Below are 25,436 nucleotides of genomic sequence, written 5' to 3'. Positions count from 1 at the left end.
AAAGCAAGCAGTACTCCTGGCAATCAGCTGACGGTGACTGTTGTTTCACACACACAGCAGTAAACTGGAGGCAGTTCATTTGTGTACAGAATACTTGCAGGAGTTCCACTCTCCGAAGTACCTGGCCACCAAGTCTGCTTATGTTGCTGAAATGAAGTTATGCAATGTTAAAGATGCAGCTGATCTAATCTCCAGTAATCCATATTATTAACTACTAGTTATGGTGATAACCTGCCGCTTCTGCACTTCCTTTAGGAAAATCTTTTGCTATTTCTGTCAACATGCCCGTGTGAGCCAACAGCTAACCAGGGTTAGCTGTTTTTAAATATGGATTCTATAAAGGAAAAAGGAAATGCACCGATCTAAGTGACTACACTACAAAAATTTCCAACTATGGGAGCCTGAATCTTTTACCTCAAAAATACACAGAGGTGCTTGTGGGTTTTTTTATTTCTTACTCCCAATCACTGCATATATGCATTGATCTTTTAAATCACGCCTTCCTCCGTTTGTGGACTTGGAGCCAAGATGAGTTGGCTAAAAGAAGGATAAACATCAAAAATATCATTTTCCAGCTAGCAGCAAGTCTTAGCTTTCATAACACAGGCAGACATCAGCATCAGCAGTGTAATGCTTGAATTTAAATACTAGGCTAAAAAATCTTTGAATCTTTTGAACATTAACATTAAAATGTGAAGTAAAAAGGCCTAGTCCTGAAACCAGAGTCAGAAATCAGAGATTGAAAATACCAAATCTCTACGTTGACTGGTACAACAGAAATATTATCAATTTGGCTGCAAGACAAGATTGAGTTGCAAAAAAATGCACATTCATTATATAATTGGATTTTTAGGACTCAACAACATTTTACTGCTCCACAGTCACAAGACCTAAGAAGAAATTGCCTGGTAAATGCTTGCAGTAAGTAACGCACGCCTGAGATGACATCAGACCATCAGCCTACCCAAAGGTTTAAAGCAGGATAACATAGAATTTTAGAATGGCTTAGGTTGGAAGGGACCTCAGAGATCATCTGCTCCAACCTACCCACCATGGGCAGGGGGCACCACTCAACCAGACTCAGCTGCTCAAGGCCTCATCCGATCTGGCCTTGAACACCACTAGGGAGGAAGCATCCACAGCGTCCCTGGGCAGCCTATTCAGAGTCTCACTACCCTTGTACTGAAGAGCTTCTTCCCAAGATCCAATCTAAACCTGCTCTTCTTCAGCTTCAAACCATTCCCCCTTGTCCTGTCTCTACACAACGTCATGAAAGGTCCCTCTGCAGCCTTCCTGTAGGATCCCTTCAGGTGTTGGAATGCAGCAATAAGGTCCCCCCAGAGTCTTCTCTATGCTGAACAAGCCCAGATCACTCAGCCTGTCCTCATAGCAGAGGGGCTCCAGCCCTTGGATCATCTTTGTGGCCTTCCTCTAGACTTGCTCCAACAGCTCTGTGTCACTTTTATGATGGGGACACCAGAACTGGATGCAGTATTCAAGGTGGGGTCTCACAGAAGCAGAGTAAAGAGGAAGACTCCCCTCTCTAGACCTGCTGGCATAGATTGATTTCAATACCTAAAAATAGCAGCTATTTTTTTGGAAAATTAGCATACAAAGTGATAAATATCCTGCCTACAAACAAGAGACCACCCACAGCATGCAAGTGACTACAAACAGCACACTTTATGTGAGCAATTTGTGTGTTCAGATGAGGTCTGTCATTTTTCACAACTTCAGTCTTATACTCCGTATGCAGCAGCTGATGTAGAATACTGAAACTGGAACACAGCATCTTACTGTTTTAGAAGATCTCTCTTACCTCAGCCTCTTTCTGCTGGAGGATTCTATCCTTATCCACCACTTCTTCTTCAACAGGCCTATTAAACACAAGAATGCATTGATGGTGTAAGATACAGAAGTAAAAATCTTCAAGAACATAGTCAAGCAGCTCGTACTTAACTAATGTAACAACAAGAAGAAACTCTGCATGCTTCCATGGAGGGGAAATTAGGACACTCTTAAACCCATGCTTTCCTTTTGTAAAATACTTCTTTACCTCATAGACTCCTCGTTCATTCTGTTTCTTAAAATTAAATTTCTTTACTGCTATGGAGATTTTTTTTCCATTTACTCTAATCAAGAGCCTCCCTCCACTGTCTATATATGGTACAAAAAAATTCAACCATTCTTTTCTTCCTCAAGGTCAGAATACTTGGCTGAATACTTAAAGAACAAGCAAAATCAGGACAAGAGTAAGTTACTATCAAAAAAAAAATGCAGAACAAGCAGATGTAGATTTTTTTGCATTAAGTTGCCAAGGAAAGAAACCTCACCAAAAAAACTTGAACCAACCCACCACAAAACCCCTCACATACATTATCAAAAACTTGGTTGGTCTAAATTTCTCTACCTTCATATGAAAGAGCAAGTAAACAGCCACCATGGCAGCCCTGCAATAACTAGAGAAGCAACACCCTACCTAACCAGACAGGCTGGAGACTACTTAAATGTGCCCAGAGTTTATTTCTTCCAAGTAGACATCATTAAACAAAAATCTATCTTGCTTCCAGCTCACTACTTCTTTATGCACACATCAATTAAGAGAAAAGGGAAGGGATAAAACTCCCAAGAATAGCTGCTTGTAAGCACATCACATCACTAGATCTCTTCAAGAAGGAGGTTCATACTAATTTCAGTAATTCCAGATTCAAATCTCATGAGAAATATCTAGTTACAGGTGGAATTAGTCAGGAGGAAGAGGAAGTCCAGGGTCCCAGTGGAAAAGAAGATACTCCCAAGCAGCAGAGCTCAAAGGGACACACACTCACACAAACTTACTTGCCAGTTCGTTTTAGCCTCTCTGAACGGAAGTTCTCATAGTGCAAATCCTGGGTCACCTCCTGCAGGTCCTGCATGTGTGTTCTGGAAGATGCAAAAAGCTAATGAACACTTTGTCCTTCTTTTCAAAGGGAAGAAAAACACTCCTTTACCTTCTGCTTTTATAAAGGATGTGTTTACTGGCCAAATAATCATTACAGACTAAGACTGCCATAAAGCTAATGTCAGAGTGTTGCTTTCAAGTTTACTAGTCTTGAATTCATACTTAAGTGTCCCCTCATCTATATTCTTCAAAGACCCAAAGTAACCTTGTGAAGACAGTTACTCAGAATGATACTTTCATTCCTAAAGTATTTTTTGACTCTTAAGTGCTGTCAAGTATGGTTTATAACTGAGAACTAGGTGGAGCTCCTTGGCTCAGGGAACAGCTGACACTGACAACTGGAAAGGGGAGGAGGAAAGGAGGGAAAGAATGCTTGCTACCAAAGACCAGCAGAGGGCAATCCCTGCCCAGGAGACACTGAAATCAGAACTACCCAACAGAAATCCATTTCCAACATTAGCAAGACGTCATTGAACAGCAGCAACAAAAAAAAAAATCCAAACAAACAAAAATATGAACATGCCACCAACATGCAAATGAAACACACACAAAACACAAAAAGCCACACAAACAAAGAAACATCAAACAAAACAAAACAGAATAAACAAAAAAACCCAAACACCAAGCAAGCAAGGCAGGCAGGCAGCAAGCAAGGCAGAAAAATTACTCCAAAGTGTCTACATGGGCAGATCATCTGTATCTGCTAAAATCATAAACTGATGGGTACCATATTTAACAGGATTTCCTACACTTCTGCAAAAACTGAGCTTTGCCTTCAAAATTTTTTTCACAGTTTAATCAATCACTTGGAGCAGTATTTTAAAAGCATCTCTGCCCTACCCACTGCTCTATAAGAACACCTCACTTTATATCTAAAGCCATCAATTCAGTTCACATAAGGCACAAAAGCTGGCACATATATGGCAACGTGAAATAAAGAAAACATCATCTCAAGTCAGAAATTGGAGGATTACAGCAGCAAAACCAGCTACAGGGGGCTAAAAGTCACTCCACTGTCATCAGAGCTGATTTTTGATTCAGGACTTCATGCTGTTGGAAGCCTCTCATCACTGCAGGGTGATGCCAGCAGAGGATGGGATAGCTTGACCATTACTCACACCAGCATTGTGCGCAGTTTAAGGAAATCGTTGTGCTCTGGATTTTCGACTTCAACAACTCCCCAGGGATACAGACGGCCTCTGATTTTTTTCCCTTTCACCTCAATAAGTTGATTGGATCCAATAACAGCAAAGGGGATGCTAGCCTAGTTGAGACAGAGCAAAACAAGTTATGGTTTGATTTTTGACTGGTTACTTTTGTGGTTTGTTTTGTTTTTCTTTTAGAGAAAGCACAAAAACTTCTGAGCGACAGCAAGATGGAAAAGAAATGCTGAGAAATGCATTCTACTAAAACCCTTCCACAGGGTTGCAAGGGACCCTCACAGATCATCTTGTCCAACCAACCTAGAGTCAGCAGGGACACTTCTAACTAGAGCAGGCTGCCCAGGGACACATCCAGTCTGATCTTGAATGTCTCCAGGGACAGGGCCTCAACCACATCCCTGGGCAACCTGTTCCAGTATTTCACCCCTCTCACTGTGAAGAACTTCTTCCTTATGTCCACCCTATATCCCCCCTGCTCCAATTTCAAACCATTGCCCCTCATCCTACCACTCAGGCCCTTCTGAATAGTCTCTCCCCAGCCTTCCTGTAAGTCCCCTTTAGATATTGAAATGTAGCTCTGTGGTCTCCCCAGACCCTTCTGTTCTCCAGGCTGAGCAGCCCCAATTCTTTCAGCCTGTCTTCAGGGGAGAGGTGGTCCAGTCCCACATCAGAAAAGCACCAGAAGCTGTTCCAGGCAATGCAGTATCTCACGTACAACACCTGCAGCTTTGTTAGGATCAGTTTGTCTCAACAGAGGCAGAAAAGGAAATGACGCTTTGCTTTAGGAACACTTGACTGTTGTTGAAGTACAGTTTGGGCATAATGTGTCATCTGACATCATATCATGCATGGAAAACAGCCAACAGAAACATACTTTAGATACAGATTAAAGCAGCTAGAGAGAATTTCAGATACATTCTTCAAGCACCTTTGCAATTGTCACAGCACGAGGAGGAAATTACTTCAGTAAAACCTTTATTATCCGTTCTAACAAGAGGAAAATTGTTAATTAGTATGGTAGCCATAATAAACACGTTCCCTCTCTTTGCTCACACATTAAAAGGCTTGAGTCAGAAAACAAGAGTGTAAATCCCAGTTCTCAGTGAAGAACTCCTTACATTTAAAAGAAAAAAGAGGAGAAAGTTACAACACTACATTTGGAACTCTGAGGAAGCAGAGACTGGAATAAAAAGGATCATAACTGGGAGTCAACATCCAAAAAACTCTTGAATTTTCAACACATTATAAAGGAATAAAGCATCTTTAAGCATATGGTAAGGTTGAAGAATTGCTGCAGCAAAATAATAAATGAACAGTGAAACTTGCCTTCAGAACTCTGGTTTGCTCTTTAAACTCCTCATCTTCATCTGAATCTGCGTCAGGGAGCTGATAAATCCTAATTCCATGCTCAGAAATCTCATCCAGAACCTGAAGTTTACAAAAAAAAGGAAAAACAATAAATTCTTATTTCATTGAAGAAATTAAAGTTAAATTGCACCAGGGAAGGTTTAGGATGGACATAAGGAACAATTTCTTTCCTGCAAGAGTGGTCAGGCACTGGAAAGAGCTGCCCAGGGAGGTGGTAGAGTCACCATCCCTGGAGGAGTTCAAGAAAGGTGTGGACATGGAACCTGGGGACATGGTTTAGTGGCCATGGTGGTGTTAGGTCAATGGTTGGACTCTATCTCAGAGGTCTTTTCCAACCAATGCTATGATTCTATGATTGTTATAAGGCACAAAAGATAAACGTGTTTGTTTAGAGCACATAGCAAGTAAATAACTTCTAAAAACCCCCAAAGATTTATGTGAAGCATAATAGAGCAGCAGACCAAATCAAAGTGAAGTTAGCATGAAAAAATAATTAAGTAAAAGCAATGAATTTGGAGAAGTGTTTTCTTAGTTACAGCATCAAAGCCATGCAGCTCATGTCAGAGTGTATGTTCCTCTATTTGATATGTACAGAACTTGAAAGGACAGTGTCTATTATCTCTTGAATCAAAAAGACAAAAACTTGTTATTCACTTCAACTGGAGAAAGTAATTCAAAATCCACTATGAGAAAAACCATCCATGAAGAGAAAAAAGATCCAGAAACAGTTGTGTTTATTGTCATTAACGTCTGAGGTTAACAACCAAAACAAATCTTTATTCTTCTACACATTCTTTTCCTAATGAAATCACTACAGGGGTAAGCAGCCAGCGTAATTCCAGGCTTTTGGCAGTTTCAAAAGGCGGTACAAGTCAATCCTTTCTTCAAAGCTGAAAGGAATGCTCCTACTGCCATGCTATTAGAAATATTTAAGTCAAAAACCCTACCAACCGCACTTCTCACTGAAGAAAGAGTGGTGGTATGAGGAGAGCATGAAGAACCCTGAGGTTCCACAGTAACTCTCTTCAAAGGGATCTTGGAGGTATCAACAGAACAAGGTTAACTGTGCAAACCCCCTAAACTAGTATTTCCTAACTAGTTGCAACAACCAACACAAGGCACACAGCAGCACTGCTGCAGTGATGAACTCATGGTAGACAAAGTCTGGCCAAAATCAAGGGGTGGGAGGGGTTGAAGAATCACCAAATCACTCAGAAAAGCCAATGTAAGGAATTGTGCTGCCATTACTAGACATGTAACTGGACCTTAACTTGATAATACAAATACAACCAGACTTCAAATAGATGAGAGGTCTCAATGAGTTCAGAGAAGTGCCACAAAAAATACCAGGGTATTGGAAGATCTCTGCCACGAGGACAGGCTGAGGGAGCTGGGGTTGTTCAGCCTGGAGAAAGGAAGGTTCCGAGGAGACCTAATAGCAGCCTTCCAGGACCTGAAGGGGTCCTACAAGAAAGCTGCAGAGGTCCTGTTTGCAAAGGCCTGCAGGAATAGGACAAGGGGCAATGGTTTGAAATTACAGTAGAAAAGATTCAGATTGGATGTTAGCAACAAGTTCTGCACCATGAGGGTGGTGAAATACTGACACAGATTGCCCAGGTAGGTAGTTGAGGTCCCATCCCTGGAGATATTCAGGGTCAGGCTCAACAAGGCTCTGAGCAACCTGATCTAGTGGAGGATGTCTCTGCTGACTGCAGGGATGTTGGACTACAAGACCTTTGGAGCTCCCTTCCAACCGAAACCATTCTATGACAATACTGTTGGGTTCCTTGATTGTCTGTTGTGATTGTGACCAATAGCTAAAATGTAAGTAAAACCTGCCCAAGCAGGGGGTGATTAAACAGCTGTTTAAAAATAAAACAATCCTTCAGCCCATCAGAAAAGGAATGAGCATGCATGAAGCACAGCTATTCCCATTACAGGCTTTCCTGCCAGGTAGATAAACATCCCCCACACTCACACACGCGTGCACAAGGAATTAGATGTTATGAACCTCCAACTACACAGCCAGCAACACTTTGAAAATAAAGAAATTTGGGAATCAGTGTGGCCAGTAAGCAACCAACAGCCACTTTCACACAACTGAAATCCATGCACATTGTTGCTACTTTGGCAAAATGGGAGATAACTAAATTGTCCTCAGATGACAACAGAAGCTGCACAGCTGGAATAGGTGTGGCAGCGCTGCAGTGCGATGCCTTTAAGTAGCTGCATGAAACAAGAAGCCACATTGAACCTGGCTGAGATCTTCCAGATAAAATGCAAGTGAAACAATAACGGGAAAGCCAGCAACAAGGGGTGCTAGAATAATATATTACAGCTGTTCAACCTAGTGCTTTCCTGAAAGGAAAAAGAATTGCAATAAAAACAAACTGTATTTTATGGTCCTAACAATGAAACAGCATTTTGCTTCTTCAAATCTGAATCTTATTGGCCTCAGAGGATTCTGTGTTCCTAAAGATTAGCCTTCCCATGGGAAATTAAAAAAAAAAAAAAAAAGAAAAGTCAAAATATTAGTTTCTCCTCTCATGAAGTCATTCTTTTGATCAGGTTTCCTTAGCAGCCTTGCATGGCACAGCTTGTGAAACTGCCTTGCATTTCTTCCCACTCAAGAGTTTCAAAAAAATAACTCTGAATTCCAGAAAGACCAAACAGGAATTGCTCCAAGCTGGGTTTCCTTTGCAACCTCCACAAACTTGCTGCTTAGGTCCAAAGCAGCAAAACAAAAACATTTTACTTTGGCCAAATGGCAGAAACATTTAAAAAAAAAAAAAAAAAAAAAAAAAAAAAGAGTTCAAGCTGCGTCAGCAAAGCAGGATTTTGATTCTTACTCTTGATTAGAGATTCTGTCAGCCAAGATGCTTTGAGTTAGAACAATATACAGTAGGTAGACTTTCAAAGCTTTGGAACTACATGATACATTTGACTTAGTATAAACTCAGATTGTATAGTGACCTTTGCCAGCAGTACAAAAATAATCACTTGTTTACCTGTTTCCTAACCACTCCCTTAGACTGCAGCAGAAGTGCATTCATCTTGTTATATTTAGCCAAGACATAAATGTGCTGCCCATATATTTAAGTCAAGTCCAGTCTTAAAGATTAGTTAATTAAAGGTAATTCTGCTCAAAAGAGAAAAAAGCCAGATATGATTAAGCACTAGATATGGTCAAGAGAGGTTACCTATAAATTAACCTCTTCATCACAGAGTATGTAAACTGGCATTCTTCTCCTTCTTCCACAATAAGCATGCATCATAAACACTCAATCTAGCATCACGGTACCTCAAAGCAAGCAATTCACAATTCACATTGGGACACAAGCTTGCTTGTACTACTGCCATGTTTTAGCTAAAATCTGCTGTTAACACACAGAAGTGAACATAGAATCACAGCATAGACCAGGTTGGAAGGGACCTCCAAAAGTCTTCTAGTCCAACCCCCTGCAGTCAGCAGAGACATCCTCCACTAGATCAGGTTGCTCAGAGCCTTTTCAAGTCTGACCTGGAATATCTCCAGGGATGGGGCAACAACTCCCTCCCTGGGCAACCTACTCTAGCTTTCTACCACCCTCATGAGAAGGAACCTGTTCCTAAGATCCAATCTAAATTTCCTCTTCTCTAATTTCAAACCATTGCACCTTGTCCTATCCCTGCAGGCCTTTGCAAACAGGCCCTCAGCAGCCTTCCTGTGGCCCCTTTCACGTACTTGAAGCTTGCTATTAGGTCTCCTTGGAACCTTCTTTTCTCCAGGCTGAACACCCCCAGCTCCCTCAGCCTGTCCTTATAGCAGAGATGTTCCAGCCCCCTGGGGTGAAGCCAAACCTAAAGATACACTCTCAGAACACATCTAATGCACTCTCCACCGCTAATGGGCATTCAGAACAGTGGACTACATCAGAAGTGGTCTGATTTACAGCTGCACTACCTGCCTTCCAGGCTGATTTGAGCCCTCTTTACAAACCCTTCTGCTCAACACCTGCTCTATTGGGCTGCACTGCTTGCTAAGATAGATGAAGTCAAGAATGGCCAGATTCTCAGCAGCATAACTGGTAAAGCACATTACACTTCTCTGAAGATTTCCCACTTCACAATTCCCAAAGATTAGGTCCTTGACCAATACCAATCATCCCTCTTCAGTTAGAATTTACTTTGTATTTGGCTTTAACATTGTATGGATTGCACTGTTCCCATGATCAAGTGTTAGACCTACTCTTCTCTTCAGCCTTTCTCTCTCCTTCAGCGTCAGCGTATCAGCCTTGGCAATCACAGGGACAATGTTGACTTTTCCATGCAGAGCCTTCATGAATTCTACATCTAAAGGTTTCAGTCTGCCAAGAAGTAGAAAAAAGAAGGGAGGAGGGATAAGGAGGAAGAAAAGAAAACAAAAAGAAAACAAAGGGTTTTTCTACCAGATCAAACGCATTACGAATTATTTATTGCAAGTATCTACATAAACCATATTTCCAGAATACAGTAAGTCAGAGCACTTGCTCATCAGTTTGATTGTGTAAAGGTTGAACTGCAATTAAAACTGTCACTCTAGATAAATTGAGTATTATGGACATTACAAAGCTGTTATGTTTCTGAGTAATAAATAATATCGTTCTGACTGCTTCAAAATGTCAAAAAGGAAAAAAATTAGCATTCATTCCCAAAGTCCAGTTTAATGGCATTGGCTGACAGTGTGAGAAGGAACTCAATCAGCATTAAAGTTAAGTTTCCAATTCAAGTAATGATTAGACTTAAGAACAGGATACAACACCCCAGAACACAACAGCTCAAGAGATTTTCTTACCCATGCCCAAAGGGAGAGATGAAGTAAAAGCAGCAATGGACTCTGTTGTCTATAATGTGACGTCTGTTCAGACCACTCTCATCATGAAGGTACCTTTCAAACTGGTTGTCAATGTACTGGATAATTGTTTTGAAGCTGTGGTATGGAGCAGGAAAGAAAGAAAGGCATCTTAGATCAGCTTTAAAACATTTTAAAAAGAATTATGAAAACATAAGATCAGAAGGAGGAGAATCACACTTAAGGACACTTCTGTTACAAAAAGTTTCACTTCCTAGCATTGTGTCAACTACTGAGGAAAAGCATTTTGATAATGCAAAAAGATATTTTCATAGCAACCACCAAGTGTCTGTTTACGCTTAGAGCTACTTTCAAGTGCTACCCTGTCCACTGGATAAAAAGTTCAAGTGCAAGCTTGGAAAAAAAACATCCAGTGCTAAGACAACGCAGACAGGAACAGAAAATTGAGGATTTTTCTGCCTTTTTTTTTTTTTTTTTCTTTCTCTGGGGGTAGGGGGCAAGGATTTGTTTCTCAGCTAGCTGACAAGTGACATATCCTGGATATCCTCTTGATTTACAACCCTGACCTATGAAAATTCTGGTATTCCAGTCTGTTTGAATTAAGTACAAATACATTTGCAAGTCATGCACTAAAGTATCACATGATTTATTAAGCTATTTTTGTTACCTTACAGAATCCTTTTCTGTTGGCAAAGAAAAATAATTCCTACTTAGTTCAAGGCAATTTTAAAAATGCCCTCCAGAGAAGAGGCACAAAATTTGATCACATAATCAGATCCAAAGAGCAGTGACGAGAGAGAGGAGAAAAACACAATGCATTACTAAGAAGATTGTTTTAAGATATTCCAGAGCATGTACACACCTGCAAACAACATTAATATAAAAGGACACTTTATAATAAGTACTGCAGGGGAAGGGAAATAAACACACTGATGAAGATAAGATTAGGCAGATGATTTTGTCTCATGAACAGATCTTAAACTACTTGAGGGAAAAACCAAGCCGGAAACTTAATATGAAAAAATATTATTTCTGTTGTTGAGAAAGTGCAAATTTGACTAATTTAAGGAGGCAACAGAAAAGAGAACACAAAAAAAGGTTAGTAAACTAGAAAATGAACACATAGAATGGTGGCAAATGCAGTGATATGCAGGGAAGTTCAACCCTGGGCTGCGTGGCTGCAATGAAGACAACGAAATCCAGTAACAAAAATGATGGAAGAGATCCTGGAGGGAACTTGATTTTCAAAAGCTGAGTAAGCTTTTGTACCTATGGGGGAAAAGTCCATAGCAGAATATATATATACACACATTGATATCTTTGAAAGACTTGCACCATTCCAAGCCATACTGCAGAATATGAAACAGCAAAACATAGCATTTATTGAGCCTTAGGTTGGCTCACGTATTTAAGAACTAGCACTTTAATACCTGGTGGAAAAGGACAGCATGGTTTACCTTCCTGTTGATCTTAAATACTCTCAGCTGGTGAAAGGTAATGAGACTGAAGACATACAAGTATTAGAACACAAATGAAGCACAAACAATGGGAAAGCAACTATTACACATTTCCCTGGAAATTCAATTAGTTTACATGCAGTTTCCTAGTTCTAGCAGCTATAATTTTCCCTATAAATATGGCATTAGTGTCCTGTACCTCCTAGCTTCCGGGAAACACCTGGCTTACACCACTGCGCTATCATTACTTAAGAGAGATCCTGTATTGTAACAGCAAACAACACAACCATTGCATTTAAGCAACTGGGGGAAAATGAACAGCATTACCAGGCTGCCAAAATCCACAAAATGCAACTTAACATAAGCCAGTAAATAAAAGACAGTTAGCAGCAGATAGAAAGTAGTCATCAAAGAATGACCTGAGACACTGCGCCACAGTGAAATGAGGCTCATGATCAGCAATATCAAGTTAATCTGTACTGGTTTTGTCAGCCACCCCTTTGATGCCACAATGGATCCCAAATGTGTGTGAAGCAAATTTCTTTCTCATTTCTCCTTAGAGTCTTTCTTTTGCCTGGTGGAAGGTTACCTAAGAACACACTTCTCTAATGATCCCAATGTCACAGATTCACAGATTCCATTGAGTTGGAAGGGACTCTCAAATGTCATCTTGTCCAACCCTCCCTGAAGTCAGAAGGGACATCTCTAATTAGACCAGGCTGCCTAGGGCCACACTGATTTTGATCTTGAATGTCTCCAGGGACGGGGCCTCAACCATATCCCTGGGCAGCCTGTTCCATTATTTTACCACAGCATTTTACCACGTCCTTAAGAAGCCATTCTATCCTTTAAACATCCCATCAGAACAGATTTTGCTTCTCGAAACACACACCTAAGCTGATGCCAAGAGCATTCCTAGGTGTAGTTTGATTCTAGAACACAGAATTCCAGCTAGCTGAAGCTTCTCATAAAATCTGAAAGATTATCACTGTAGTTAACTGGACAAACTCCTGACAACAGACAATCCTTACTAGCACTTTTTGACAGAAAATACATAAAACTGACTCCAGTTCCTGTCCTTGAAAATCAAACTTGGTCATCAATGAAAAGACAGAAGCCAAGAGCCATTGGGAAGCCTACTCAGGAGAAAGATATTTGAAACAGCATCAGCAACTATTGCTTCCTGGAGACATGGTACCAGTTTTATTTAGCTCTATTGAAAAACAACCACAGTAAAATTCCTAAGTCTGAAAGCCAGGTAGTCTGCACAAACCGCAGCTTCACCCCAAAATAGTGCTTCATAAAAACTTGGGTCAAGACCAGCCCCATCTAATGGTTAACCACTCTTGCAGCAGATGCTCCTGAACAAACAGAAGTTCAAGAACACAAACGTACTGCTTCCTCTGCCATAACAAGGAAGGAAGGTAACTGCACTGTGTTCATCATGCCTGCAGTTTGGAACAAAGAGTCTATCCATCCAAGTCCCTACCACATCCTGTAAAAGCTGACAGCCTTAGTCAAAATTGCACTCACCAAGGCTCAAAGTCTTTTTATGTGACACAAGAAAATGGGACTAGAGACAAAACTAAGTGTACCTTTTCATTGTGTAGTATATAAGTACTATCTGTTCCAGTGACACATTTGGATGATTAAGATTTGTCACAGAAAACAAAGTATAAACCAGTAAATTGTTCTGCTGGGTCTGAATCACCATGGAATGACTGTTCAGCAAGCCTTCAAAAAGAAAGGGGAAAAATCTGGACACAGAAGTCTGTAAGAAACATCTTAAGAGAATAAACAAAGGGCATTAGAACACAATCAACAGGAAGAGCTCTACGTAAGACAATAGACAGGCTGCAGAGCTCTTAGCTCCAGCGGAAGGAAGCTCTGGTCAACAGTGCACAAAATAAGCAAGACCATGCTGCAGTCCAGAAAGATGCCTTAGTGCTAAGTCTAAAAGTTTGACTATTTTTAACTTCATAAAATAGGAAAAGTGGGAGGAAAATAAAAATCCCATTACAGCTTCACTTTCAAACTTTCATTTAGTGTATCATAGAACTTCACTGCCTGTGTTTCTACTGAACACCATAGAAAGAGGAGAAATACCATGTCTGATAACAATGTTCTTCAGAACACTCCATTCTGTCAAGAAAAGATCATAAAAGATTCTACCAGCATTACAAGGGTTTACTTTATCAGCTGTTCACCTCCTCAGAAGGGGAATAGGACAAAGGGGAATGGTTTGAAGCTGAGGGAGAACAGGGTTAGACTGGAGCTGAGGAAGAAGTTCTTCAGTATGAGGGTGCTGAGACTCTGCAATAGGTTGCCCAGGGAGGTTGTGGATGCTTCCTTCCTGGGGTTGTTCAAGGCCAGGCTGGATGAGGCCTTGAGCAGCCAAGTCTAGTTGAGAGGTGTCCCTGCCCATGGCGGGGAGGTCAGAGCAGATGATCTCTGAGGTCCCTTCCAACCTAAGCTATTCTATGATATGATTCCATCAGAGCAGCTATGGAGATAAACTGTTTGCAGTTGTCACAGACAAGCTTACTGGAGAACAGGCCATTGATTTGGGGGGAGAATGACAGACAGCCTGGAGGCCACTAACCAAACCTTCTAAAAACTTTAAAAAGCTTTCTAAAAACTTTAGAAAATTGAAGCAGGAAGTTACACAAAGTAGCACAGTTCTACTAGAGATGTATAGTTTAGGCAACAACAATTACAACAGAAACTCTGCCTTGAAAGCTCACCTAAACTAAATGCCACTGATGATATGAAGACGAGCACCCAGAACATGTGTTTAGAAGATTGTGTTTAACTGCAAGGACTCAGAAAAAAATCCTCTACCATGAATTGAAGAAAATGCTGCATTAACGTTAAGAATAATGATGAACATGTTGCGTCCTTTTAGTGCATCAAAGTTATCCACAGATCACCAGCTGAAGCACTTCAGTTCAGAGTCAGACACCAGAGCAGTGTTTAAGACAGAAACTCCGTCAAGCAAAGCATTTCCACACATACCAGTCCTGGCTGTTAATGGCATCTCCATATCCTGGTGTGTCGACTACCGTTAGGCGCAGTTTCACCCCTCGCTCCTCGATCTCTACTGTAGAAGCTTCAATCTGAACTGTTCTCTCTATTTTCTCTAAAATAAACAACGTTTGCATTGTTGTTATGCCTATCAGAAACCCATGCAGCACAGAGCAACAGAGCAGGAAATGCAATCTAAAATGGATTGTAACCAACATGACGTTAAAATATTTTAAAGATCAAAACCAAGATAGGTAGTGAAAACTGAACACCACATTTCTGTACATAAACAAGAAGCAATGTTGTGAGTATTGATTGTTTGGTGTATTGATTGAGAAGCTCAACAGGAGCCAGCAGTGCACTCATGCAGCCCAGAAGGCAACTCTGTCCTAGGCTGCATCAAGAATGTGGCCAGCAGGGCAAGGGAGGTTATTCTGCCCTTCAAACACTGCATCCAGGTCTGGTGTCCCCAGCATAAGAAGGACACAGATCTGTTGGAGCAAGTCCAGAGGAGGGCCACAAAGATGGTTCAAGAACTGGAGCACCTCTGCTATGAGGACAGACTGAGGGAGCTGGGCTTGTTCAGCCTAGGGAAGAGAAGACTCTGCAGGGACCTTAGAGCTGCCTTTCAACACCCGAAGGGATCCCACAGGAAGGCTGCAGAGGGACTTTTCATGACATTGTCTAGACAAGGGGGAAAGGTTTCAAGCTGAGAGAGAGGAGGGTTAGACTGGAGCTTAGGGAGAAGTTCTTCAGTACAAAGGTGGTGAGACTCTGAAACAGGTTGCCCAGGGAGGCTGTGGATGGCTCCTCCCTGGGGGTGTTCAGGGCCAGGTTGGATGAGACATTGAGCAGCCAAGTCTAGCTGAGAGGTGTCCCTGCCCATGACGGGGAGGTTGGAGTAGATGATCTCTAAGGTCCCTTCCAACCTGAGCCATTCTATGATTCTACAGGAAAAAAAATATCAGAGGAAATGGAGGATTGGAGACTGAGGTCCATATGCTGAACTAAACTAAACCAAACTAAAAGGTTTGGGGGGTTGGTTTTTAATAAGAATTTAGGAATAAGCAACAAAAGCTGACCCTTTGAAAGGAAATATAAATTAAAAAATAATTTGGAAAATTAAAATGCACCTAGGCAGCACAAAGAAAGGGTCTCATGGGTGAAGTTATCAGAACTAAGCAACATTAACTGAAAGAACATTAAATTTCACAGCAGAACTGCAAAAGCACATTTACCTGCAGCTCCAGGAATATAACGTTCTGGATAAAGATCAGTCAAGAACAGACTGTTAATTAATGTGGATTTTCCCAAGCCAGACTCCCCTACAAAATAAACAAAATTCATGTTATTAAGCATATACACCTTTTTACTCCAGGCTTTTTGAAGAATAGCCTCTTTCCCCAAGCCTACATTATGGAGGAAAAATAATTTGTTCATCAGGATCCACCCTAGTTTTTGAGATAAAAAAACATCAAAGGTTCAGCTAAGCAATTTAAAATCCACAGGAAAAACAAGCCTCTACTGTTTTTATAAATGTTACATGAAAATGCTAAGTTTACTCTAACAGATTTCACAATAAAAGCTGAAAGGTTATACAGCACTTTGACTACAGATCTAGAGATAGTTAGGTTACTTCAGGGAAATAAAAGCTGCTGCTTGTTCATTTAAACTTACAAAATCAGGAGCTTTAACTCTCCTGTTGAAAATTTCTGGGAACTTTAAGGTTTTCCTAAGGCAGAGATTGAACCTGCCACTGTTAGGAAGGAGAATGAATAAAGTGATTCCAAACTAGTATGTGAGCTTTGCACCCTTACAGTTAGGACACATCTCATGAAACACGGAACAGAAAATCATGTCCAGAGAAGAGCAACAAGGCTGGTGGGGGGGTTTGGAGGGTGTCATAATGAGGAGCAGCTGAGGGAGCTGGGGTTGTTTAGTCTGGAGGGGAGATATCATTGCTCTCTACAACTGCCTGAAAGGCTTCAATGAGGCTGCTGTTGGCCTCTTCTCCCAAGTAACCAGTGACAGGATGAGAGGAAATGGGTTTTATTTGTGCCAGGGGAGGTTTAGGCTGGATATTATGAAAAATTTCTTTAATGAGGGAATGGTAAAGGATTGGAACAGGCTGCACAGGGAAGTGGTGGAGTCACCATCCCTGGAGGTGTCCAAGAAGCTGCAGAAGTGGTGTTTCATTATCTAGTTTAGTAGCTATGGTAGTTGGGTTATGGTTGGACTCAATGATCTTAAAGGTCTTTTCCAACCTGAATGATTCTATGACTCTAATAATGTAACAAATGTAATTACTAAATCTGAATTTCAAAAAGTCACTTTAAGTAAGCCAAGGAATCAGAGTTTAGAACAATTGGTCATGTTAGATGCTACTAACCCAGCCTCAGAGATGATGAAGTTATCTGTATTTATCATTAAAAACTAAGAGATACTAAACTTATCATAAATTACCTATTTATTTTACAGACTCTGCTGAGCACTCTGTCACCAGATAATCTCAACTGGTACTAAGAAGCACAGAGATAAAGCAGCAGGGTCATGCATCTCTTCTCATTTTCATTTTTCAATAGCACATCATTCCAAGGTAACTACTCAAAAAGGTGAGACTACTGTGGACTCCTTTTGCACTTGTATGACATTAAATTGAGTCAATGAAAGCATAATTCAACATGTCACTGAAAACAGCCTTTGTGCCTAAAGGACTTTCCATCAAAGGTGTTCATTCACAGAACAGGCAAATTAAAAGTTTAATGATAAAATACCAGAGTGAGTCAGCACAGAACAGCAGAAAACCCAAGAATAGCAGCATCATTTCAACAGCATGATATTCACCATGTGCACTCATGCCTTCAGTGGGGAAACAGGAGTCAAAGACAGATTAAGCAACTATCTCTTCCATCTGATGATGAGTCAGGAACACAAGAATGTCCTGCTGGCTCAAAATCATCATCTTTAATCACTACAAACACTCCCTCTTACCAAACATGAAAAAAATAGTAAGAGATTTAATGAGAGAGTGTTCAAAGATCTTTCTTTTAACAGTCCCTGGCTAAATAGGAAGACAAGCATGCCTATGTGGAAAAAAAAAATAGCTGTTATTTAACACTCAAAAACACTTAAATCACTTACCAACCACCATCAACGTAAATTCAAAGCCCTTCTTCACAGATTTCCTGTGAACCTGGTTGGGCAGATTAGCGAACCCCACATAGCCCGCTGAGTCGGAAAACTGCCAAGAGAACAAAAGTTGAGTATAAATGAGATCCCCTTCCCCCTAAAAAGTTGAAGCAGAGTTCAGTTGATTCTATACAATGAAGTGCAGAGGTATACAAAGCACATGGAAAAATAATGAAACCATGTTTTGCTGCTCCAGCAAGGCAGACCTTGAAGCAGGCCATTCACCAAGCAGGCTGATCTCTAAATAGAAATCTGATAAGTACCTTAAGCTACACAAAAGTCTGGACTTGAATTAAAAAAAAAAATCTGCAAGCTTGCAAGAACACAGTATTGTTAATCTTAAACTGTAAACTGTTCAAATCTGGTACCTTCTCCTGCTATCTTCAATAAAAATAATGCATCAACTCATCTGTAGAGAAAGAGGAATGTTGTATAGTAACATGCAGATTACCAAGAAACAATCACACAGAGATCTGTCTTCTGCTTGTTGAGTTCTTCACCTGTCTTCACAATGTTTGACTTCTAACACAAAAGCAGGAAAAAGAAGTGTGCCTGGAAAACTTATCAAAGAGATTTGGGCTATAAAAAGGGCAGTCTGCTTGACCATTTCTTATCAACTGACTGAAAACCTAGTAGGAGCCTAAACAAGAATGTCAGACATTTGATTTAGGGACCTATGAGCTAGCTGGAACCAAATCTTTCCTGCATAATGAGTTTATGATGAGAACAGTTTTTATGCAATGCCATACTTCCAGTGGGGCAGGGCAGGGGGGGATAGAGGTGAAATAACTTAAAAGGCAATTTGTTATTTGCTAACCATCCTTTTAAAACTCACCCAGATGGGCAAAACCATTAGAAAAGAAGGTTTATCAAACGCCACTTCCCTAGGTGAAGGCACCACTGTAAACACTGAATGCTTGGCAAACATCCCAATCCCCGACACTAAAACCACATGGAAGCTCTGTTACCACTTAACAGTTCAAGAAACACATCTGAAGAAACCAGGTATCATTTCTTCACTATTTCATCACTTCAGCAAAGCCAAGAGGTTTTTCCAGAAGTCAGATAGGTTCTAAACAAAATTTTGGCTATGTAGCCATCTCTTTACCTTCACTTTTTCGCCTGACTGAGACATGTTTCGTCACTCCCAAGTTTCAGACACTGGAAAATAAAATCCACAGTGCATATTAGTTGACTTAGAGACTACATTTGTATTAATCTGGAACTTCTATATCACACAAAATAATAACATTTTATTCTAGCAGAATGAAATGTCACACAGGGAGCTGGGGTTGTTCAGCCTGGAGAAGAGAGGCTCCTAGGAGACCTAATAGCAGCCTTCCAGTACCTGAAGAGGGCTACCAGAAGGCTCCTGTTTCCAACAACCTGTAGGGATAGGATGAGGGGCGATGATTTGAAAGGAGAGCTTTAGATTGGATGTTAGCAACATGTTCTGCACCATGAGGGGGGTGGCACACTGCATCAGGTTGGGGCCCCATCCCTGGAGATATTCAAGATGAGGCTCCACAAGGCTCTGAGCAATGTGATCTAGTGGAGGATGGCCCTGCTGACTGCAGCGGAGTTGGACTAGATGACCTTTGAAGGTCCCTTCCAACCCAAACCGTTCTATGATTATTTTCAGTCACTTCAAAGTACTGAATGCGAACACCACACCAAACATTGCAGAACTCAGCACCTGGCTAACCCAGGCTGGATATAAAAATTCACCCTGCTCTTAAGGACTATCAAAAAGATTAGTTTCAGACACCCAGAACAGCTGGCTTTTGGCAAGCCCTTATCTTTTCCCTTAAGGATGTTAGTTGTGCTATAGATTAGTTATCACAGCAATAGTGAGGCCTTTCATTTAGTGTGGCCACAGAGCACTGACAGGAAACTCTGAAGTGGCAGGAGCACTTCACAGCTTGGTTTGTTGACAATGCCGCTCTTGGCCTGGGAAAGCAGGGAAGTGACCTCTGCAGGCACCTGTGTTTTCAGACAGAAATCCTTTCCTGTTGGGTAGCAGGACTTGTTTTAGCAGGATACAGGCCAGCTTCTGACACCAGCAGTTTGACAGTCAAATCCTAGCACAGACATACTAAAGCTTTGGACTAAAAGAAAAGTCAGTTAGCATAATTGCAGCTTGGGACTTTTAAAGAAAGTATGTCCTCAGCTCACATGGCATTTCACTTGCCCTGAAGCAGGCATCTCAAAACCTGGCAGCTGTGCAGACATCAGCTACCCTATAAGCCAGGAAAGGTTTAGGTTTTTTCCTCCAACTACTTTTATCCCCATACCCAGTTCATTTGCTTGCTAATGAAAGCCTAGTACATCCACTGCCTGGAAAACAGGGAGGCCCTGATCCTAACCATTTTCTGACAGCCTCTAATTGGGTATTCCTCAAAACAGCCTGGGAAACATCCCTTAAGAATGGGTTTGAAAAAAACAGAGCTTATTTTTCTTTGACCAATATGCAAGGGCCATTCCAGTGTTCCACCAACCAGTGTCACAGATCCTTAAAGACAGTCACAGCCCCACTGACAGATGTAACTCATTACTCTATCCACATCTTGTTTCTGTGTTTGGAAACCTCTGTGGCCACCTTGCCTATAAAAATTGGCAACATCATTCAAGGGTTTAAAGAAGTTTGCAAATTATCAGTTTGGGTACTAACACAGAGAAGAGTTTCTGACCTCACAGTAATGCTAGATGAGAAGCCACCCAGAGAGCTGCCTATAGTTAGAGGTGAGAAGGGAGAACAATTCTGATTTCAACATGTATAGTAAATTCTCTAATTACTTCTGCTTTAAAATGACTGCACTGTCACATCCATCATAGCCAAGTCACTTGATTAAAAAGCAGAAGAATCAAAGTTGTCAACTGGTTATGACACATCTGGCTTCAAAATTAGCCTGTCAGCTCGTAAAATACCGCATTTATAATAAACCATTCCACAAATAATCTACAAAGCCTGTTTCTTACTGGACAAACATTCACCTTGTGTCTTACTCAGACTGAAAAGTTGCTGCAGGTCAGATGCTCTGATCGTATCATGACTGCCTGTCCAGTTCTGAGCCCCTCAGTTCAAGAAGGACCTTATGGAACTGCTTGAAAGAATCCAATGCAGAGCCACAAAAATCCTGAAGGGAGTGGAACATCTCCTTTATGAGAAAACACTGAGGGAGCTGGGCCTCTTCAGTTTGGAGAAGCAGAGACTGAGGGGTGACCTCATTTGTGTTTATAAAGATATGAAGATAGGACAAGGGGTAATGGGTGCAAGCTGGAGCAGAGGAGGTTCCATGTGAACATAAGGAAAAGCTTTTTCACTGTGAGGGTGTCAGAGCCCTGGAGCAGGCTACCCAGAGAGGCTGTGGATTCTCCTTCTCTGGAGACATTCAAAACCTTCCTGGATGTGTTCCTGTGTGATGTGCCCTAGGTGATCCTGCTCTGGCAGGGGATTGGACTGGATGATCTTTCGAGGTCCCTCCCAACCCCTAACATTCTCTGTGTGATTCTGTGTGCAGTGCATGCTTGAATCTCTGTGTACGAGCATCCAGTTAGCTATTTCCCACCGTATTTTGTTAAACAGAAATAGCCTAACACACCAAAAGAAGCCCCCATAAAACTGCTGTTCCACAACACCCAAATAAGGCACTGAAGTACAAACAAATCCTCAGGTGCTCAGCCTCAACACATTTTGCAGTTCATAATACTGCCCTCATGAGGTTCCCTAGAAAATTATTCACTTAACCAACTTCCACAGATGACCATAAGCCACTTTCCTGAAGACTTTATCATTATAGATCACAACTTTAAAATTAGCAAAATATTCTGCTGCATCTTCTCGCAGCTCCAAATTACTGCAGCACTTACAGCACTGCTGTAAGTGATATCTTATCCATGAACCAGGCTACACCATGCATCAGTGACTGCTGAAATCGGTCTGCGTACAACTGACTCAAACATTAAAACAAACTGAAGATGATTGTCTGACAACGCTCTGGATAGTCTCACATCTAGAAATTGTAATGAAAAACAGAGCAAGCCACAGCTGTTCAGTATTCTTTAACTTTTCAAAGGCAAATTTCAGTCATTATGAGATAAGCAAAGCAGCACATACAAAATATGTCAAAGAGAAAGGAAGAGTTAAGATCCAATTGCATTAAGTTGAAAAAAAGCAGTGAAACCTTTTTTGTAAATAACTGTGAGCCCCATTTAGGAGGTCTGGCAGAAAAATAGGGACACTGTGCTGCAGTATAGAAATGACAAAATCAGTTTTTGAACAATGGATAACCAAGTTCCCTTTCAGATCCCACCAAATCCCTATTCTAAACACTACTGTTTGGCAACTGAAGGGAATAGATTACCACCAAATACAGCTACAGCCACCTCCTCTACAAATGCAGAGGCCTGGAACATGGCATCCTACCATCTTCTGCTAAGAACAGTATTCCAGTGAGAGAGAAAGAGAGGGGAAGGAAAATGGGTCATTTCCTTTGTTCCTGTCAGGATGTGAGAAGTAAACTGCTAGGAACAGGCAGACTGGGAGCTTCTCAATAGGAACTAGCACAAAGAAAAAGAGTGTTTCCATATAAGGATATTAACATATTTTAAATAATCCCTTCAGCCTGACCCTAACAACTATCTCTACAAGCAGAATAGACCTCTTGATTTATCAAATGAGGCCTCTTTCTTTTGATCTGTGATTCCAGAACTCTGATACTTCTTTTAAAGTATTTAATAACCAAATAGGTAACCACAGACAGCACTAAAGTGCTGGAAATGGTCTCAACAACATAGAGTCACATTTTCAGACTTAAAGCAGACAGAGAAACACAGACAGAATATGTGAGTAAAATACCAATATTTGTGGTTTCTCACAAGAACTACAAAAACTCGAATAGAATTATCTAGGTATTGAGGCACATAACATTTTTAACAAAACTTCTCCAGGTGTCTTGCATACAGACAAACAGAGAAGTTATGTGAAAATTAAGTTTGCTGTATTGCAGACTGGATATGGGGGTATTCAAATATTAAGCAGTTAACATTTCTTCCGGTAGGTTATGCTATCAAAATTGTATGAGTCACCCAATTTCACCAAACAACAAAAGGTTCAGCAGAGCCTGTTCTCTGTATCATCCTTTGTTTGTAGCCAGTCCTCACCTCTGTGGTTGGAAATCCCCTCCCAGAAGCTGCCAGGGAGCTATGTCACTTCCTCTATACCAACAATCCCAGATGATTCCATTTTCCTCAGTAGAAACAGATGTTACCAGCTGAAGGAATCCTTTTTACAGACTAACATTTCTGTGTTACTCTTATTTAGATAACGACTGCACCACTTAAACCAGAGACAGCATTTAGGAGCAAATGCAACAACCCAACTAAGGCATTTGCATACAGACCAAACTTAAGTCTATGTCACAGCATTCGTAAGTTTCCAAGACTTCGTTTTGATAATGTATAATGAACCAGTGACACACCACACAAATTATTCCTGGGAGGGCATCACTGTGCATCAAAATGTTCAACTTTTTTGTGACTTAGCAGCACACATGCACAGCAAAAGAGGCAACACCTAAACAAGTAAGAAAGAAGAATATATGAGCACTGTTCTTAAAAGGCTTAGAAAATGCAATGCATAGATCTAGAGGGCTAATCCTACATATTGTATTTGTTCAGTTTTAGTGTTAACTTATTAGACAACTTCCTTTCTTACTGTTATCTCAGTGAGTGATGTCACTTCACAACACACAGAAGGCAATGCTACCGTTCATATTAATGATCAGTTTTAGTGGCATGCTACCTCCACAAGCAGCTTTTGACAGTATTTTCCCAGAGTTACTGTAGCAAAGAAAAATACTTTAAACCATACCTGTAATCATGAAAACCAGGGGTGATTTTTTTTTTTAATTAAAAAGTTAAACATATTATCCATGATCACTCATCAGGCACTCATAGGCAGCTCTACCTCACATCCATGAAGCTTAACTATAACTGTGGACATACTGGCAATGCACAGCAAACATTGATAATTAGCATTTAGAATCACTTCCAAATCATGCTTAAATCCCATGATACCATGAAGTCTCTACCCTGCATGTAAATAATAATTTAAGACTTAAAATAAAAAAGGTAAAATTACTTGATCCATCTACAGCCAGATCTCTGCATTTCTCCTGCAGCATGCCCTGGTCCCTAGCTCTTGGCCACGCTTGGTGTTGCAATTTTTAAAACATCCGAGGAATGCCCCATGGAGGCAGAACTTCCTGTTCCATCCTCGCCTCGCATCTCCGGCTGCAGCATGCCGGGCAGAGCCCAGCAGCAGGGAAGTCCTGTCCACATCTCAAGTGTAACGCATGGCTTGCTTTACCAACAAATAGAGGTGTGCCTACAGCGGGCCACGACCCGACTGTGGGGTTTGAGGGCTTCTACCCCGATATGCTTCTCCCCTCCTCATAAAACAGCTTCAAAATCTTGTTTCTGGGCAGAGGAGGGAGGCTAGCGCCAGGCCGCTGGGCCCGTGCACGAAGCACACGCATCCGCTGGTGAGATCCAGAGCCCCGGCCGGACCGGAACCGAACCCGTACCACCGCCCCGCGGGGGGCTGCAGGATGAGCAGGGCGGGGCAGGGCAGGACGGAGCCGAGCAGGCGCGCACAGTGACCAGATGCAGTGGTGTGCGGGGTGGAGGTGCCCACCCACCAGCCAGAGGAGGCGGCCCGGCCTCCGGCGCTTACCTGAGCCTACAGCCGCTTCCGCCGGTGCCTGGCTGACAGGCCGCAATCTGCCACCTCCTACCGAGGAGCCCTCCCGCATCCCACACGCCACTGCGGCGAGCGCCTACCTACCTTCGGCACGACTCTATGGTCTAGGCCGCTTCCCAGGCCAGCAGCGGGGCGCGGCTCCGGGGCGGGCGAGAGGAGGGACAGAGCAGTTCTCCCACCCCGCCTGCGAGCCTGAGTGGCAGTGGCGGGAGTGCCGGCGGGGTGTTGCCATGGCGACTCCGGCAGGAGACGTGGCGGGATGCAGTGTGGGAGCCGTGAGCTCACGCGTGGGTCCGGCACTGGGCCATAGCGAAGGGGGGCGGCTCAGCAGCGGGTGCTTTCTCCCGAGCCACCCCATAGCTGGATATTGGCAGCGAGCGTGGTGCCAGTGGGACAGGCCTGACACGGGACGGGCGAGGACCTCCCCTCTGCGGATCCAAGCACCCGCTCCGCGGTTTCCCAAGTCGCTTCACGCTCGCTGTCTCCTCATTCCCTCAGGAGGGAGCGGTGCCACCACCCTGCAGCCTGCCGGTGGTCCCGGGGATTCTGTATCCAGCCCCCGAAGCTGATCCCCGGCTTTGGCCCTGAGGGCCCTGCCCAAAACCATGGAGCGTCTCTTGAGTCTGCTGACATCCCAAGATAACACATGTGGAGAAAGGCTTATCTGACAGAGCCACCCCTCCCGGGGGTCACTGCATTC

At 42.1% G+C, this 25,436-nt stretch overlaps 1 protein-coding gene across 1 annotated transcript in view; it reads right to left on the bottom strand.

Moving 5' to 3' along the window:
• LOC128975786 (septin-2) overlaps nt 1–24,771 on the bottom strand; it is a 40,322-nt gene extending 15,551 nt beyond the window's left edge. The window contains exons 1-11 of the mRNA XM_054392820.1: nt 24,710–24,771; nt 19,082–19,134; nt 17,926–18,025; nt 16,023–16,109; nt 14,776–14,899; nt 10,286–10,420; nt 9,701–9,818; nt 5,431–5,532; nt 4,060–4,205; nt 2,839–2,922; nt 1,820–1,877 (exon numbers count right to left, since the gene is read on the bottom strand). Coding sequence (XP_054248795.1) covers nt 1,820–1,877; nt 2,839–2,922; nt 4,060–4,205; nt 5,431–5,532; nt 9,701–9,818; nt 10,286–10,420; nt 14,776–14,899; nt 16,023–16,109; nt 17,926–18,025; nt 19,082–19,108 — 981 coding nt within the window. The 5' untranslated portion in view covers nt 19,109–19,134; nt 24,710–24,771. The remainder of the gene's footprint in view (nt 1–1,819; nt 1,878–2,838; nt 2,923–4,059; nt 4,206–5,430; nt 5,533–9,700; nt 9,819–10,285; nt 10,421–14,775; nt 14,900–16,022; nt 16,110–17,925; nt 18,026–19,081; nt 19,135–24,709) is intronic.
• Between the last annotated feature and the right edge of the window lie 665 nt (nt 24,772–25,436).

Source organism: Indicator indicator, chromosome 26, assembly GCF_027791375.1.
Source record: "Indicator indicator isolate 239-I01 chromosome 26, UM_Iind_1.1, whole genome shotgun sequence".
NCBI lineage: Eukaryota > Metazoa > Chordata > Aves > Piciformes > Indicatoridae > Indicator > Indicator indicator.
The sequence above is the reverse complement of the archived record's forward strand: the minus strand, read 5'-3'. Positions and strand labels throughout refer to the sequence as shown.